The 16455-nt window shown below is 44.3% G+C and overlaps 1 protein-coding gene across 5 annotated transcripts in view; it reads right to left on the bottom strand.

Annotated features, from left to right (window-relative positions):
• dmd (dystrophin) overlaps positions 1-16455 on the bottom strand; it is a 195945-nt gene that overhangs the window by 40180 nt on the left and 139310 nt on the right. For 2 of the 5 annotated variants that reach the window (XM_069675657.1, XM_069675658.1), the window contains one exon: positions 15068-15128. In XM_069675657.1, the coding sequence (XP_069531758.1) occupies positions 15068-15128 (61 nt within the window). Of the gene's footprint in view, positions 1-6074; positions 6215-10265; positions 10302-15067; positions 15132-16455 lie in introns of those variants that run through there. The other 3 variants (XM_069675656.1, XM_069675655.1, XM_069675659.1) reach the window with 3 other exon arrangements.

The raw sequence follows: 16455 nt of genomic DNA, 5'->3' as shown, positions 1-16455 counted from the left end.
TGAAAGCTGACTCCGTCTCCTCAGAAAATGTATCACGGCCCCGGGACAAACCAAAGTGTTGATAATGCATCGTAAACTGTCAAAAGATAAAGTACAGCACACAGAGAGACTCTGGCACCGCAGTCGGGGATTCGCTGCCTTGCTCGAGGGCGATCTGATTGAAGCTAACGAGGAAGGGGAGAGCGTTTCGGCATTTACATCCCCCACCCACGATTTCATTACAAGAAGAGACGATAGCAGTTTAATCTAACTTGTTGAGATGAGTGGGCTGAAGAAGGCTGACCAAACACCTATAATAAACTTGAAATAACTATGCGTCATTTTGTGTTCTGCTAATACGCCAACGCTGCTAATAAGTCGCATACAAAAAGCTTTGACCCAAAGATGTTGAGTCAGAGGATCTCCAAAATGGTAACAGTGAATCCTGAAGGGCCAATTAATATCTGCACCAAATTTCAGAACAATCCATCCAACAGTAGTTGAGCTGTTTCATAAAAGCTAAAAATAAGAACGTTATGGGGGACTGTCAGTAGGAACATAAACATCGGAACAGAATTCCGTGACTATCCATCCAAAAGTTGTTGAGCCATTTTAATAAAAGCTAAAAATATTGAGCTCTTGGCGGCACCTGAGGAGAAACTATGACATCGTGGCGGTAGGGGAACATGAACGTCAAAACTTCCATTTCCTGTCAATTGGGGGTGGAAATCACAGGGTAACTCACGACATGATACAATAAGATACGTGATGCGATGCAATACGTGATGCGATACAATATGATACATAATGGGCGGCTGTGGCTCAGTGGTAGAGTCGGTCGTCTTTCGATCCGAAGGTCGGAGGTTCGATCCCCAGCTCCCTCAGGCTACATGTCGAAGTGTCCTTGGGCAAGACACTGGACCCCAAATTGCTCCCGGTGGCATAGCCAACGGGTATGAATGTGATATCTGATTGACAGTTGGGCACTTTACGTAGCAGCCTCTGCCAACAGTGTGTGAATGGGTGAATGGGTGAATGTGATATGTAGTGTAAAAGTGACTGGTCGCAAAGACTAGAAAAGCGCTATGTAAGTACAGTCCATTTACCATACATGCTACAATACGCGACACGATACGCTTTACGATTCGCGATACGATACACGATACGATACAATACGCGATACAATACCATACACGATACGATAACGATAGTATCACGATACAGCAAAGTGCGATAATTAAAATAATGTAAGACAATCGTATAACAATACATCACGATATCTGATCAACTTCTTCCTCGGCCAATTTGTTCCCGTTCACGTTACCCTCATTCATGTCATAAGAGTCACCGTGAGATGTCATGAAGTCGTGACTCTGAGTCAGAATCACAGGGAAATCTGTTTAGAGAGTGGCATATATTTGTAAATTAAAATATCGATATTTGGCACCAGCCTATTGATAATTGTACTGCAACGGTTAGGACAACGACACATTGCCGTATCGGTATTTTGTCCCGCCCCTAATGTCAATCCATCCTATCATGTTTGTATCATGTTGTTTCAGTCTGGACCAAAGTGGTGGACTGATTGACTCCTACACTATTGGAAAACACTTAAATGTCCTCTTAGGCTATTTTGCAAGATGGTCCCAAAATGTAGCTAATAGTCAAATCAAACATGCCTTTTCCTGCCCGACAAAACAGCTAAGTCATTGAGGATGAACCTCGCTGAATGTTTGAATATCAAACCGAAAACCATCTACAACCTTGTGAAGAGCTGCAACAATTATTCAACAGGTTCATCTAATCTAATCTGCATTATAAAGTCTTCCTGCTTTGGCTGCAAAGAAGTTCCTGTTCACTCTGTTTCTCAGTTTCTTTCCACCCAGGAATAAAAGAAGTTCCACCGTGGAGCATAATTTAAAGTTGGATTGAACCACAGTCATCCTTTGACAGCGATATCACACACATACACGTGCGTTCACACAATAACACAAACTCCCACACACGTGCGAACGCACAATGCTACATATTGCAGTTAACAGGCAGCTGAATAGCTTATTGCGGCAGTGACAGATAGGCGTTTTAAATAATGGATCCGCGCAGAGACACGAGTGTCACTTCTCGCTGCAGTCAATTACGGCTCTTGGATGAATGATTAAAGGTGGTTTATGGGCTACGGGGATGTCTTCCTCTGCCTATCAGTGAGAGTGAGCCCCGACAGAATGTTTCCTGCACACCAGGCGTCTGAATGAGCTCAGACAATGGCCTTCAGGGGTGTAATGTGCATAAGAGAGAAAGGGGACCTAAAAAGCACGAAAGCCATATTCATGAGAGGAAGCTGTTTGTGAAAGAGAAGCTAAAAGTGCCGACGAAACCGGGGGGATAATGCAGAGCGCAAAGATAACTGTAATTACTTTACTTGTCATGGATCATCACAATGAATGGAGTTAAAACAATGTGTTACTTCCTCAACTCCACGTGTTTCTTTGCCCCATTGATTCCTACTGATGATATGCGTCTATAACACCACCTTATATATATACAGACATGGTTAGATGTATATACTGTATTTATATAAAAGTGCTCTGTCATTTTCTACCAGCTGTTTGTTAGCACGTGCTGTTCAAACAGGAGTAAATACCGCATTTGTTAGGGACTATTTTCAGCAGTGGAGGAATCCACATTTGGTTCTCCAGTGAGTATTTGGGCTGCAGGACGGCGTACGGGGGAGTGAGTAAAAATAAAAACTACAATGTGTCTCATTGGTGTTGTTGATGGAGCTCAATGGGACAGAGAGATACGATGTCTAGCTAATTTGTTTACGTCACTTGTTTAGTCATATAAGCATCTAGATGTGAAGCAGTTGGGGTTTTTTGAAACAGACAGTTAAACTGCATCATCACTGAAGTCACTTCCTCAGTTGGAACGATATGCAGCTCTACGGCTTTATTGTGATTAATCTGCCAATTATTTCTCCATTACTCCTCGAATCAGTTGGCCGGTATAAAATCTTATAAAAAGTGATAGACGTCCGTGACAGTTTCAAGAGGGTGTCGCCGTGTTTCTGCCAACGTGCGAGAAGACGAACCGCGGCTGTTTGGGAACTTTTGCATTATGAATGAATGAAATCATTTGCTGACATGCTGAGTTAAGTTCCCCTTCAGTTGATAATGTGCTCTGCTTCTTGTTCTCAGAATGATGCAGTATGTTCGTAAGTGTGCACCTTAAAATGTGAGTCTAACACATGGATGCACCTGCAGGGCAAACACGCCTGGATCATTCCAACATGAATATCTTCCAGGTCACTTTTTAGCACTGAAAACTTTTTGATTACATTAGTTTGGGCGTTTCCACCCTAATGTTATAGATTAAAGAGATGGGGTATTATGCTGTTTCACAATTTTAAGACATATATATATAATGTTACAATGTTGGATGTCCAAACTAAATGTAGGTGAAGTTTCAAATCTGTAGGTTGTTGTGAACGCCAGGTTTCAGACAGTTTTTTCTACATGCTGCACTTTGTGACGTCACAAAGCGGGCTCGTAGGGGCGGGGTTTCTTAAAGGGACGGAGCTGACTTGGGTCGTTTCAGGCTGTTCGAGGGCCTGCACAAAAATTAGGAGGTTTTTTTACTTTAAATTATGCTAAGCTACTCCACAGGTACCACAGAGTGAAATATGAAGCTTGAGATTAGCACAATACACCCCCTTTAAACATATTGATCAACAGCGAACAGTCAGTAGCTTCAGCCCGCTGCTGCATCAGCTGAGCTCTACCTGCTGCATGCATTAAAGGCGCACCGGTGTAAATGATGACTAAGTCGCACGTGTCACTAAATATTACGGGCGGCGTGCACAGGAAGGTAAACATTATGCAATGAGAGACACATACACTCCTCACGCTGCAGTGGTTTTAAACATTCAACAAAGAGACGATTGAACCCGAATGGAACTAATTCATTCCTCACACATTTTGCTTTGTGACCTTTGGCGAATGTTTTGTTTTCACAGCTTTGACTCGCTGTAATAATCATCGTGAATATGCATGAAAGGAGAGAGGGGGGAATCATTTGATACTTTCGGATAACGCTGCTCCCTTATGGAACACTTCTTCAATTCTTTTACATCCAACATAATCTGCGTCTTTAGGCGCAACAAATAATGTTTAATCTCTGTAGAATGAGGCCCGAGGCTCTATGAGATGGAGAAAATGACTTTGGATAAGAAATCAGACTAATAACTGATTACTAGTCTGCACTGAAGCTACTTTCATAAATGAAATATGGGATTAATTTTCCCCGCAGTAAAGCTGGCTCTGGCTCGCTCGCTCGCACGTCTGAAGCACAGAAAACAGAAGTCTCGTATTGTAGTGGCGGACATCATGTTTTACACGTTGCAGGATTTGCCTGATTAATTATCCCCAGAGGACTGAGGAAGATTTGTTATTAAGCAGCATCTTAAAACTTCTCTGACAGCTGCAGGCCGGAGCGTCTTTCTGAAGACTGCTCCCATTTGAAGACAACTAATGCTGCAATTATCCTCCGATATATTTCAAAGATGACACCTGAAGAGAAAAAGGCCTGCAGCTTGAGGGTGGGAAAGTTTCTTTCCATCACCATCTCTGAATGCAGAAAATTCAGCCCCAAACACAGCCGATTACTGCCTGATAATCATCTCCGCCGAACACAAAGACAGCACACACAAGCCATAACAGTCGTGCCTGAGCATGTCAGCACCACTATCCAGCTACTAGGGTTGAATCTGTGTGTGTGTGTGTTAGGGGTTTTATCCATCAGCTGTATTTAATCAGTGCACACACACACCTGCAATCACATTGGTGCCAAAAATCTGCACCAGCAAGCCCGCATCCTCTGCTCTCATTTTACCAACTCCTGAAGTGCACACACACTCCTGCACATAAACGCATGTAGTATCAGTGCAGGACAACCACATCCTACTTTACTGCTATAAAAATAACCAGCAGAGGATTAGACCGCGCATGGACAGCCCATATATGCACCTAAAACCATGTATTTTACGCTGAAAAATGAGGCCTGGCGTTATTTCCCAGACGAAAATAGACCAACGCAGCGCATCAAAATCGCCGTTCACGGTGCGCACACCTCCACACACACACACGCGCACATACACACAGATACGGTGCAAATAAAAAAACACACAGAGACCAGACACGAGCTGCTTAGCTGGCACGGAGGTGATTGTGTTTGCACCTCCGTGTGCGCTTTAGAGACTGTGAAGGAATGCAACACAGTGATACAGTGCTGCTCTGCTCGGTGGGGCTCTTTTCTCGTGCAGGAGCTCAGCCAACGCACCCCACACACACACACACATGCACGCACACGCATACATTAACACAAATCCCCGTCGGGCCAAATTCAAACACATACGGGCAAATAAACGCAGGGCAGCACGGAGCAGTCAGTTTGCTTTGAAGCAATCTTTTTTATAGAAACATGGCAGTGAAACAGGGTTTAGGATTAGGAGCTGCACGGTTCGGGTATCCGGAGGGGACAGCGGGTAGGAGAGCCTAACTGGCCGCACACCTCGCCTGGTTCCCCGGCAACAACCGCGACCAACAGCCGCTGCGAGGGAAAGGGCTGGTGGGTTTAATGGCTACCAAACAGCACGGTTTTCCTGCTTTTTCCTGAAAAAAAAATCAACGTCCCTTACCCACTGTCATGCACAAAAGACATTTTTTACTAATAGTGTTTCCTGCTGAAATTAGCCACCAAATCAATTTGAACATGCTGGTGACATTCATTCGAAATGTAAGTTGGTGGACATGTAGATGTGGGTTAACAGCACACAAGAGGGGAGAACATCTATTCTCCTATGTACACAATCAGATTTGAATGCATCTTTGTCCAGTTTTTAAGCCCATTTCTGCGCATATTCAGGTCTACATGTGAAAAATGTCTTTTCTGCTGAGTGTGGGGGATCTCTGCCCCAGCTCTCCATGAAACCCCACAGCCGATGTGTTGTCTGTGTGAACAGGTTTACTGCATTACGACCAGCACAATTACCATCACCATTATTTATCACCACCGTAAACGCTCCCCAGCCCAACACTCACTTCCGAAGCTGCTCCCGCATCGCCGGACGATCAAGAGCGCTCCGCGTCCGGTAGAAATGAACCGATTCCCGGGCTGAACCGAGGCGATATCCCGACCCCCTCCGCGGTCCGTCCAAGCGTTCTCTACCACGGGAGAGAGGCGTCCGAGATTACCGTGTGCTGCCTACGTGTGTGTGCGTATGTGTGTGTCGGTGTGTGTTCCTCTGTAAGCGGCAGCGGTGGGTTGCAGGGGCTGACTGGCCAGCAAGACACGAGTGTAAAACGCACCGGAATACGACACATGTGACTTCCGCTTATTGCTTCAAAATAAAAGCTTCAGGACGAAAGCTGCAGTGCTTTAGGAAAATAAGACTGTGAATGATAAAATGTGGCTGAATTCAGCATTATCTCAGCAGCACTACACAAAAATATATTTGTCTTTCTTCAAGGAATAAAAAGCTCATAAACTACAAATACTGGGAACATACGCTAACTCGTTTCTTTGCGCGTGTTTAGCTAGCTCACTAGCTGAATTTTACTTTAGTAGTTTAGCCTGATTTAGATAAACCTGTTTAGCAGCACTAACAATACTGTTAACTCTACACCTGCTTAGCTTAGCATCTTTCTAGGAATTGGCAGGGGAAAAAAGGACTGCCTTGAATTAAATGACAACAGTAGGCTACTTGCATCATTTTACAGTCAATCAAAAATAACAACAACAAGTTTTTCAAAGACTCTTTTCAGGAAATTTCCTAGCGGGAAAAGCACAGGTTTAATTTACAACATTAACATGGGCTTTATTCGTTATATCAGTATGTTTTTAACTATTAACCCTCTTTCTCTAAAGCCCCTTACCCACTGGTCAAAAAACCCCACTAACACCCGCTAACACCCGGCTTTTTTGCTTAGTGGGGAAGGTTATAATAGGCATTCAGACCCGGGTCAAATGACTCTGCAGTAGACCCGGGTAATTATTGCCTCGGCTCGGCAATGATGGGAACACAAAACCCGTGTCGACACGCTAATCTCCGCCCCCTTTCCGTCGCAAATTCCACCCGTCTCCATCCGAGCAGCGCTCGAACATCGTTCCAAATTTTGTTGCCGTCGAGTTTGATAAACAGACTGAATGAGTAATAGATACAATACAGACCTAACCACCGTAACACCTTCACTGTTTACGGGGCGTTTGTGACATCAGATGGTGACGCAGCAGAAAAGAGACAGACAGGAGTATACTTCACTGGCAATGGGAAACGAGACAATTTATTAGCGGGTCTTCCCGGGTCTGAAAAACCTGCAGGAATGGGGTATACGTGTAGCCTGCCTCTCTACACTGCCATAGTATTATAACGGCAGGAATACTATTTCTATTCAACAACAATGTATTGTTTGCGTTCACCTAGCATGTTGTTTTACAGCATATACTTCTTGCCATATAGCCAAAAGAAAATGCTTTATTAACAGCCACGAATAAACCAACATATATCCTTCATAAAGCAGGTGTGTTTACCCCTTTGTCAAAGTTAATTTAAAACATAAACTGACATCAAGGTTGGATTATCAACAACAACAAGGAGAAGCCCTAAAAAAACTTTAGGTTCGCCAAGTGTGACAGTTTGATTTGTACTATATTTATTAATGAATATGCTCTACTAACTTATTATGTCAATTAAATGACACGTTATATGACTAAACATGTTTTTTAAATAAAAAACGAACAAAAAACGGAATAAACCAAAATAATTAACGCTTTTATTTTGAAAGAGTATTTCCTGTCTAGTACCGTCTGTTTCTGGGAAACTTGATGAAACTCAGCTAGACGAGGCGGAGCTCAGGCTCCCTGCCTCTGCCTCCCTTCCCCCCATCCCGCTGTTTCTAAAGCAAAGGAGCCTCGACACCATCCGAGGAGGTTTTTCACCTCCCTGACGAGAGAGAGAGGGAGAGTTAGAGCGAGAGAGAGAGAGGGGGAGATGGGCTCTTTTGCTTTTCAAGACAGTCTCCCACATTCAAGGCCATGGATGAGAAGGAGGGGACAGAAAGGAAGAAAGACAGGAAAATAGGGAGAGACAAAAAGGGGAAAGGAGGTGGAGAAGGAGAGAGAAAAAGGTGCTTATTTCTTTTACAAGGCCCACAGGAGAGACAGGAAGAAAGAGAGAGAGGGGAGGAAGAGGAGGAGGAGGAGGAGGAGGAGGGGGGTCTCTTTGCTTTGGGAATCAGTGTTCAAGGCTTGAGAAATGTAGGCTATGTTGCACCAGCAAAGAGAGGAGAACAGCCTGTAATTTATAGGCAAGTCTCAACTGTTATTTTATCCCACCACAACAGTGTGCCTTTATACCTGAGTGTGTGTAGGTGTGTGTGTTTGTAGCTCATAGACAATGAGAGATTGAGGCCAAGGAAGAGGACGGAGAGCGCTGGATTCAACACATCAAACAATTCCCGATTACTGATTTTAAGCTGTCAGACGTCTTTTTTTTGTTGCGGCTGACTGTGTTTGTGTAGGTGGTTATGGATTTAAACTGAGGACACCACCCGTGGGGAGGGGGGGCTCGCTTGTAGTGAGGCAAATCAAACACACCCTCGCAGGGTTGGGGGGGGGGGTTTGTTCGGGGAAACAAAGCGGATGATGCAGGTTGGAGGAAATCATCTCTGGAGAAACAAAGTTTACACGCACAAGAAGCAGTTGGCCGGCCATATGTTGTCGCGCTGTGCCCTGAATGTGTTTGATAGCGTGTTTGTATGCATGAGACACAGTGTGGGTGTGTTGTTTGGTGAGTGTAGTGGGTGTGTTGTACACTGGGTTGCGGCAGTGTGTGAACCATCTGGCCTAAAGTATGCGGACACCAAACATTGGGTTTGGAGCCTTTTGTCCATCATTTGGGCCCCTTACGTCCAATAAATTCACAACTACAGAGTCTATCTTATCAATTCACCAACAGTACGGTTTGGAAGAGTGAAAGCCCGGACCTCTACCCAGTAAAACACCATTGGGACCAATGAGAAAAAAGCCTGCGAGCCATGCTCTGGAGTCTGCCAGGCAGTGGTGGAAGCCTGAGGCCATAAAGCCTGGAGACTCGCAAGACAAGATGAAATAAGGTATGGTCAAAGTTTACGCAACAAAGGCTGAGATATCTCGGATTTCAGTCCCGAGTACATATCAAACTCGGTAGCTCCTACATTTCCCATAACGCAACTCAAACATATTTCTTAGCCTCATCCTTCGAACTCCTCACCTCCAGATTAAACACGTTTTTCTCGTTTAAATCTCCAAGACCAAATTTGGATATCCTGATGACATCATCAGGGTTAATTGACCTTTACAGTATGTGTGACATTGATCGATGGAGTACAAAAGTGCTACATGCTAAGCTGGGACCTCCAGCAGGCATTGGGCGAGTTTGCAGCCCAGTGTGAAGCAGTTGGGATGAGGAGGCAATGTGTCTCTGCCGGAAAATGGTGGGTTGAGTCTCTGCCTCAAGTATCCTGGGGTGTTATCCACCAGGGAGGGTAAAATGGATTGCGAGATTGACAGGCAGGTTGGTGCAGCATCAGCAGTAATGCTGGTGTTGTAACAGAGGGAGTAGAGCCTGAAGGCAAAGATTTCCATTGACCAGTCGATCTACGTTCCAACCCTCACCTACGATCATGAGCTTCGGGTAGTGACTGAAATAATGAGGTCGCGGATACAAGCAGCCTCCAAAAGGCTTAGCTCAGAGATCTGAGGAAGCTCAGAGTAGAGCTCCTACTTCTTCGCATCGACAGAAGCCAGTTGGGGTGGTTCAGAGAACTGATTAGGATGCCTCCTGGGCGCCTCCATGTGGAGGGAACATACAACTGTGAGGGACCCCAGGGTAGACCCAGAGGGAACGCCTCGGGATCCCCCAGGAGGAACATTGCTGTGGAGAGGGACATTTGGGTGACTTTGCTTCGCCTGCTGCCATGGCGACCCGACCCCGAATAATCGGAAGAAAATGGAAAAAAGTACAAAGTAGCCAGCATGCGATTATTACAGATGGACAGTAGAAGCTGTTAACTTTGGAATTACACGTCTAAACAGTCAGAGTGTAAAGCTTGGGTGTCCACATACTATTGGCCACATCATGTAAATTTGTTTGTGTGTGTTCCTCTACCAAGTTCCACACAAATCCACTATGTGTGCATGCTGTGTACAGTTGTGTGAGTGAGTTTGTGTGTGTGTGGTCAGCTGGCACTCACAGGGTCTCGGTCATCAGGTCAGGTCCAGCTTTATCTCTGCATGTGGAGAGGAGAATCTGTCACTTCTCTTTCCCTCCCTCCTCCTCTCCTCCTCTCTCTTTCTCTCAGATGAATGGGTTGCTCTCATTCACAGTTAGTTCCACAGCAAACGACTCAAAATCTCTTGAGAGCAAACAAGCATGTAGCGCCGGTTACATGCATTCTCACTCCCACTCTGTCATTAAGAGTTAACTCAAACACACCACACTGCTAGTTGCTGATTACCAAGCCGCTTCAACCTACTGTATGAGCTCTCTGTACAAGAAGCAGGAAGTAAGGCCGACCAATCGCAGTCTGCGGGGCTATTCTGACCAATGAGTGTGGAATGTGAGATAAAGAGCTAAGCCTATGTAACTTTGCTGTACAGCTGTTGTTGTGGCTACAGTAACAATGTAGCAACCACAGGATTGAGGCCAGGGCACATGGACATGTTTCACTGCTCACATGGCTCGTTCAAGAACTACTGTAGCTGCTAAGCTAACAGCTAACACACTAGAAACATGCTAATGCGTTGGAACCAGTAGCTCTCTGGGTGTCTTATATTTATATGCTGCCATTTACTTCCCTGACTTCATTTCTGATAGGTAGTTATTAAAGAAGGGAACAATCTCGCCAAGCTAGCTAGCTAGCTACCTCTGTTAGCTACAATTTAAAATACTTTATATGCTGGTGCGAGTTAGCCTTAATGCTAATACTTATTTGTAATGTAACATAAGTCCAAGTAGAGAAGATTTAGTGAACTGTGTCAGCTCTGTCACAATTACAGAGAGAACATCTAACCAAAATTGCTAAAGCTAGCTAACATTAGCTGTTGTATGCTACTTGAACAACTTAAGCCGTAGCAGCAGAACCGCTGAGTGTATTGGAGTGAGCAAGGGTGCGTTTTTTTGCTAACGAGTTCAACTTTATTATATGTAAGAGAGACATTGTCTGGCTTTATTTCCTCTACATTGTATGACACTTTGCATCTCTTTGCTTCAGCACGAACGCATAAGGAAGTTGTAGCCAGGGTTGAAGGGGGCGAAAGATTTATCACACCGTCTTACAGCTCCCAAAAACATAAAATGTAGGCAGATAAGAAGGATAGTTTCATGTGGATCCAAAAATCTTAAGTGTACCTAACTGTCTCATATTGACTTCCTTTGCTGTACCGACTCACCAACAGTCAGACGACTGTTTGCGCTCCCTGCAGTGCCGAGGCAGAAGTCGCAAGACTGTGCTTACTACTGTGCCGCTAACACACTCCACCTCCGAAACTTCTGCTATGTGCTGATGAGTAGTAAACACTGCGGCCTGACCAGGGACTCAACTGCTCGACAAGCACGTTTCCAGACACGAGTAAGTAATGTCTTCATTTTTGTCTAAGCGTGCAGCCTTTTGGAAACAGCACACAACAAAGGGCTTATTAAACATCTGGGATAGCTGGCAGTTTGGAGAAATATCGTTATACAAGTTTTAATCTGTTTTTTTTGCCTCGTGAAGATCGTTTGTGTCGTCGTCAGCAGTGGGGAAAAGGCAGAGACTAAAGTGAAAGAACTAATCTCGAACACACGGGGGTAACTAACGCATCATAATTTCAACTGGCTTGCAGAAATACAGAACATAAAGTGTGACGATGAATTCTGCTGCTTACACTGAGGTACGTCCCGGTCTGATTCAGGGTCATTTAAACGTAAAGCTGGCCTGCTGGTCGACACTGTTCTGGGTCTGAAAGTGAAACTGTCCCATCGTCACGTTTAACATACTCTAAGAATGAAAGGATGGTTGGCTCAATGGCAGATAAATAAAGGATGATGTATTACATGTTACACTAAAGACTACAGGGCTGCGCCTGACTAAAAATGTTCCTAAACGGCTGCTAGTCCTTTGTTCAAAACATAAATTGTCACATATTTATATAAATTAAATTGTCTAGGCAGATATTTTTTTGCCATTAGAACAAATGAGCAAAATCAGAACATATAACAGCCTCCCTCTCCGGCTTTTGTCCCCTGAACTTTGGAGGCTGCTGGTTTCTTTAGAGAAACGGTCATGAGACCGTGGTTGTAATAACGTTGCATAAAAAGAGGTTCTTTTTTCACTCCTTACTCTGCCCTTTATAAAACTGACATACTTGACCCTGAGCTTTTCTGCCGACTGTAACTTAACCAATGGAAAACATTATTTAATACACAGAATAGACCCACTACTCAATGGAAACAGTCCATCTCCATCACAAACACTACATAACCCACAAGGCCACCTTTATTAAAGGGCCAGTTTGCCGATTTTCAACCTCAGTGCTATCATGCTATTATGGGGAGCTAATGCCATTATGGTAGCTCTGTGCCTTTGGAGGACGCTATCCGCTTCTCCAATGGGCCATGGAAAACCTCCGCCAGACTACGTAACACGATTCAGGGTCGAGGCCAGGGAGCTCGCTAAACTACACTTCCTCAATGTAGGACGCCCGCCTCCGATGTCGTTCAAAATCGTCAGGTTTGAAATGTAGACTGAAGACCTGAAGATTATTTAGACGATCCTCCGGTATATTCGACGTATTTCGGATTCTTTTGTAGTATTTCACTCCAGCGTCTCTCGCTGGGCCGTTCCTTTCAGAGGGAGGGGCGCAATGCACGCTGGGTGTTGTAGGAATGTCAACTTTCTACAGAGCTATGGCGCCAATTTCAAATATTATTTCCTCTATCAATTACAGAGAACACCAGCGTTGTGGCTTTTTCCAGGGGGTGATTTGCTCCTTTAAGAAGTTAGGCTCAGCTGGTAACACCACGGATATGTTTAACAGAAGCAGACGACCAATGAAAACTTACTAACTACAGGTGGTCGACTACATGGATGAGTATTAGCTCATAGCTAGCCGAACAACAAAGCTAACAGACAGGTGAACACATTGTATGAATCAGGATGAAACATTATTTTAGCTGCAGCTAACTCACACAATGTGACCCTTCTGAAACAGGATGTTTGGACGGGTTCAGACAGAACATTCTTACTTGTCTAAGTACACCAACTGCTATATGATGAGTTCAGGAAAAAGGTCCCTATCATACTTTTTAGAGCGACTTACACTATTGGAATTTTGGTCAATAAATTCCTAGTGGTTCAGGTGTTCCAGTTTGTGTGTTAGCAGCTGAGTAAAAGTTGGATCTGACTTTCTTCAATAAATCAAACTTTTCACCTGTAGGCGTATTTTGCATGCTCTAACACAGGCCTCTCTGGGAATCTGCTTTCTAACAGAGAGAGTGCACACGCAGCATCAGTGGAAGCTTAAAGAGTGGGTTTTATGCTGTTTCACATTTTAAGACATATATATCATGTTACAATGTTGGATGTCCAGACTAAACGTGGGTAGTTTCAAATCTGTAGGTAAAAGTATGTTGGAGTAATCCCCAGGCGTCTCAGCTCAGTCTGCATTCTGCTGTGAACGCCAGGTTTCAGGCAGTTTTTTCTAGACGCTTCACTTTGTGAGGTCACAGAGAGCTGGCCAATCAGAAGAAGGTGGGTTTGTAGAGTCATTTCAGGCAGAGGCTGTATGAAGGCCTGCACAGAGCACCAGTGTACTTTAAATTATGCTAAGCTACTCCACAGGTATCACAGAGTGAAATATGACACTTTAAATTAGCATCTCCTGAAGACCCGGCTTTATGCACCAAATGTTTCAGCTATCCCGTCTTCATGCACTTGGATTGCGCTGCATGCTAAGTAAACAAAACAACCACATTCTTAATACAGCAAACATTTCTAGTGGTTGTAATGCCGTCTGCCTAAACTGGGCCAATTGTAAGAAGGGCCACCTGCATATCGCTAGTCATTACATCCAGACTGAGGAGGCTGGACAGAAGCAGTACATTGATGTTCTTTTCTGAACATTCTTTTCTGACGTTCACAGATATGTAAACTTCAATGACTGTTGTGATTGTTTTAGTTACGTCACCTTTCGCTGTTCCTCCTCTATTCTGCTAATCGGGAACAGATCGGCTGGAGGAGCTGTATTTGTCAACAGAGCTGTCAATCATCCTTTTTACAGCATCAGATAACTTGGACGTAAATCAGCATGATAAGAACTAACTATATTGACAGAAACCATGTTTGAGAAACATTTATTTGGTGTGTATTTTAATTTTATAGTTTGACTCATGTCCCATCTGTTAACATGGAGGAGGCGGGCTTTCTGAGCTACACTGCAGCCAGTCAGCAGGGGGCGATAGAGAGGGTTTGGCTTCACTTTTAGGGAGCTGTCATGTCGTCCATCTTTTTATACAGTCTATGGGGTTTGGCTCTGAATAACCTCCACATTCATCTTCATCTGTTGAAGGGCGCAACTGTTGACTGTGGTTAACCCAAATATCTGCCTCCTTATATACAAAGCACGTCGGGGAACAGAACCTCCCAGATGAAGGCGATAAAGCTGAAAACACGAGTAACTAATGGGTTGTGTCGTGGTTTTAATTTTGACACCACGATGTAGGTCACGGCTGTAACAGAGCTCCAAGCGCTGCATCTTAGAGCCGGTAAATGTTTCATGCTCAGCGCAGGAGGAATCCTGACTGCTGGAGGGTTATCAAGGCGACTTTTTGTCTGCACTTTTTAAGCTTTAGTAGCTTTAGTGTTGATGCACGGCACACTCCACTTTTTTTGTTACAAGGTTAGTACACTCAAATGACAAATCAACCAGACAGTCAGCCGGTGTTAAGTCTAGACGACCTGTTATGCAAACAGCAGAGCGGAGATGTGCTGCGCGCGGCTCAGAGGTCAGTACTTACTTTATGTAGTAGGGCACGTTGTTTGGGGAGATGCCCTGCTCGAAGGGGCTCTCTACAGATCCTGCTGAGACAGAGAAACAAGGGTCACAACAGTTCAAACTGTCTGCAGGCTGTTTAACTTTTCACACACACATTTTACTGCAGGATCCTGTAAGTCCAACACAAGCACGCAGCAGTAACTAAAACCTCACGTGTAATAAAAAGCTCTCTTCAAACTAATATAATGAAAAACAGCAGAAAAAGGAGAAATATTGCTAATTATCTCGCTTATTATGCCCACAAGAGTTGGCACGCAAACCATTAAAGCGGGGCCTGTGCTTTCGTGGGAATTGTCAGCACAGTTGGAATGCGCCTCCGACCAATCAGGCGGCTTGGCTGGAGCTACACGCTGTATAAGCGTTATTGTGCCCCGCGGGTGAAATTTGCCGCAGTTAGAAAACAGAGCGATGCATCGTGGGACGGCTGCCAGGGCACACGCGGCGTACATCAGCGTAGTAGGATATAAAAAGCGTGCTCTCATTATCAAACATCATCATCGTCTTTATTAGAACACCATCTCTGTGTGTCCTGCCCGCTTGATGAGAGCTCCATTATCACGCTGGATGGAACAATTACATATGAGTGAATAGTGTCGTCTCTCACCTACGAGGGGTACGATTCTGTAGATTCTGTTCGACTTTCGCTGCCGTTTAACATTCGTTCATTTGCCTCCCAAGTGTCACTTTCACTTTTTGTTTCCTTCTTCCCTCAGTTTGTTCTCACAACCCCCCTGTGGGTCTTTCAATTTTAATCACCAGCGTGAGCGCGCGAGCGATGTTGTGATCTTTTGTTATCTGTGCTCTTTTAATTACTCTGCAGATGAGCTGTAATTAAGCTAAAGAGAATTGATGAGGAAAAAGCAGCTCGCAGTTTGATGAGTGGCTCCAGGTGGACGTACTTTAATGACAAAAATCATCTTCATAGTGTTTCGCTGTTATACATAATTCATCGGGAATGTTTAATGCATTCTGCACTTCTTAGAAACAACACTTTTACTGCATTTTACAGTCTGCTGTAACATTTGTGATTCTTAAATATAAGTGAAAATAATTTAAGAAAGAGGAGCGTTAGGAACTGCTTCTGAAAGCTGCTTTGCTAAAAGAACTTTGTCGGCAAACTCCAACTAAACATATGAATAATTATCAGATTGAATTGTACAATTATTAGCAATAAAAACATCTAAATGTGGCCGACAAACGACCTTTTAAGACAAGGCACCAAGCCCACAATGATGGTAAGTACATATAAGTACAGTGTAACGCCTTTTACGCCGTCTCCTCACTGATCGGACGCGAGTGAGCGTCAAAATCAGGCTGCGAGGCTATGATCGACGCGGCTGACGCCCTGTT

This window comes from Semicossyphus pulcher, unplaced genomic scaffold (assembly GCF_022749685.1).
Source record: "Semicossyphus pulcher isolate SPU_LCO1_2020_fin unplaced genomic scaffold, fSemPul1.0.p SCAF_24, whole genome shotgun sequence".
NCBI classification, from domain to species: domain Eukaryota; kingdom Metazoa; phylum Chordata; class Actinopteri; order Labriformes; family Labridae; genus Semicossyphus; species Semicossyphus pulcher.
The sequence above is the reverse complement of the archived record's forward strand: the minus strand, read 5'-3'. Positions and strand labels throughout refer to the sequence as shown.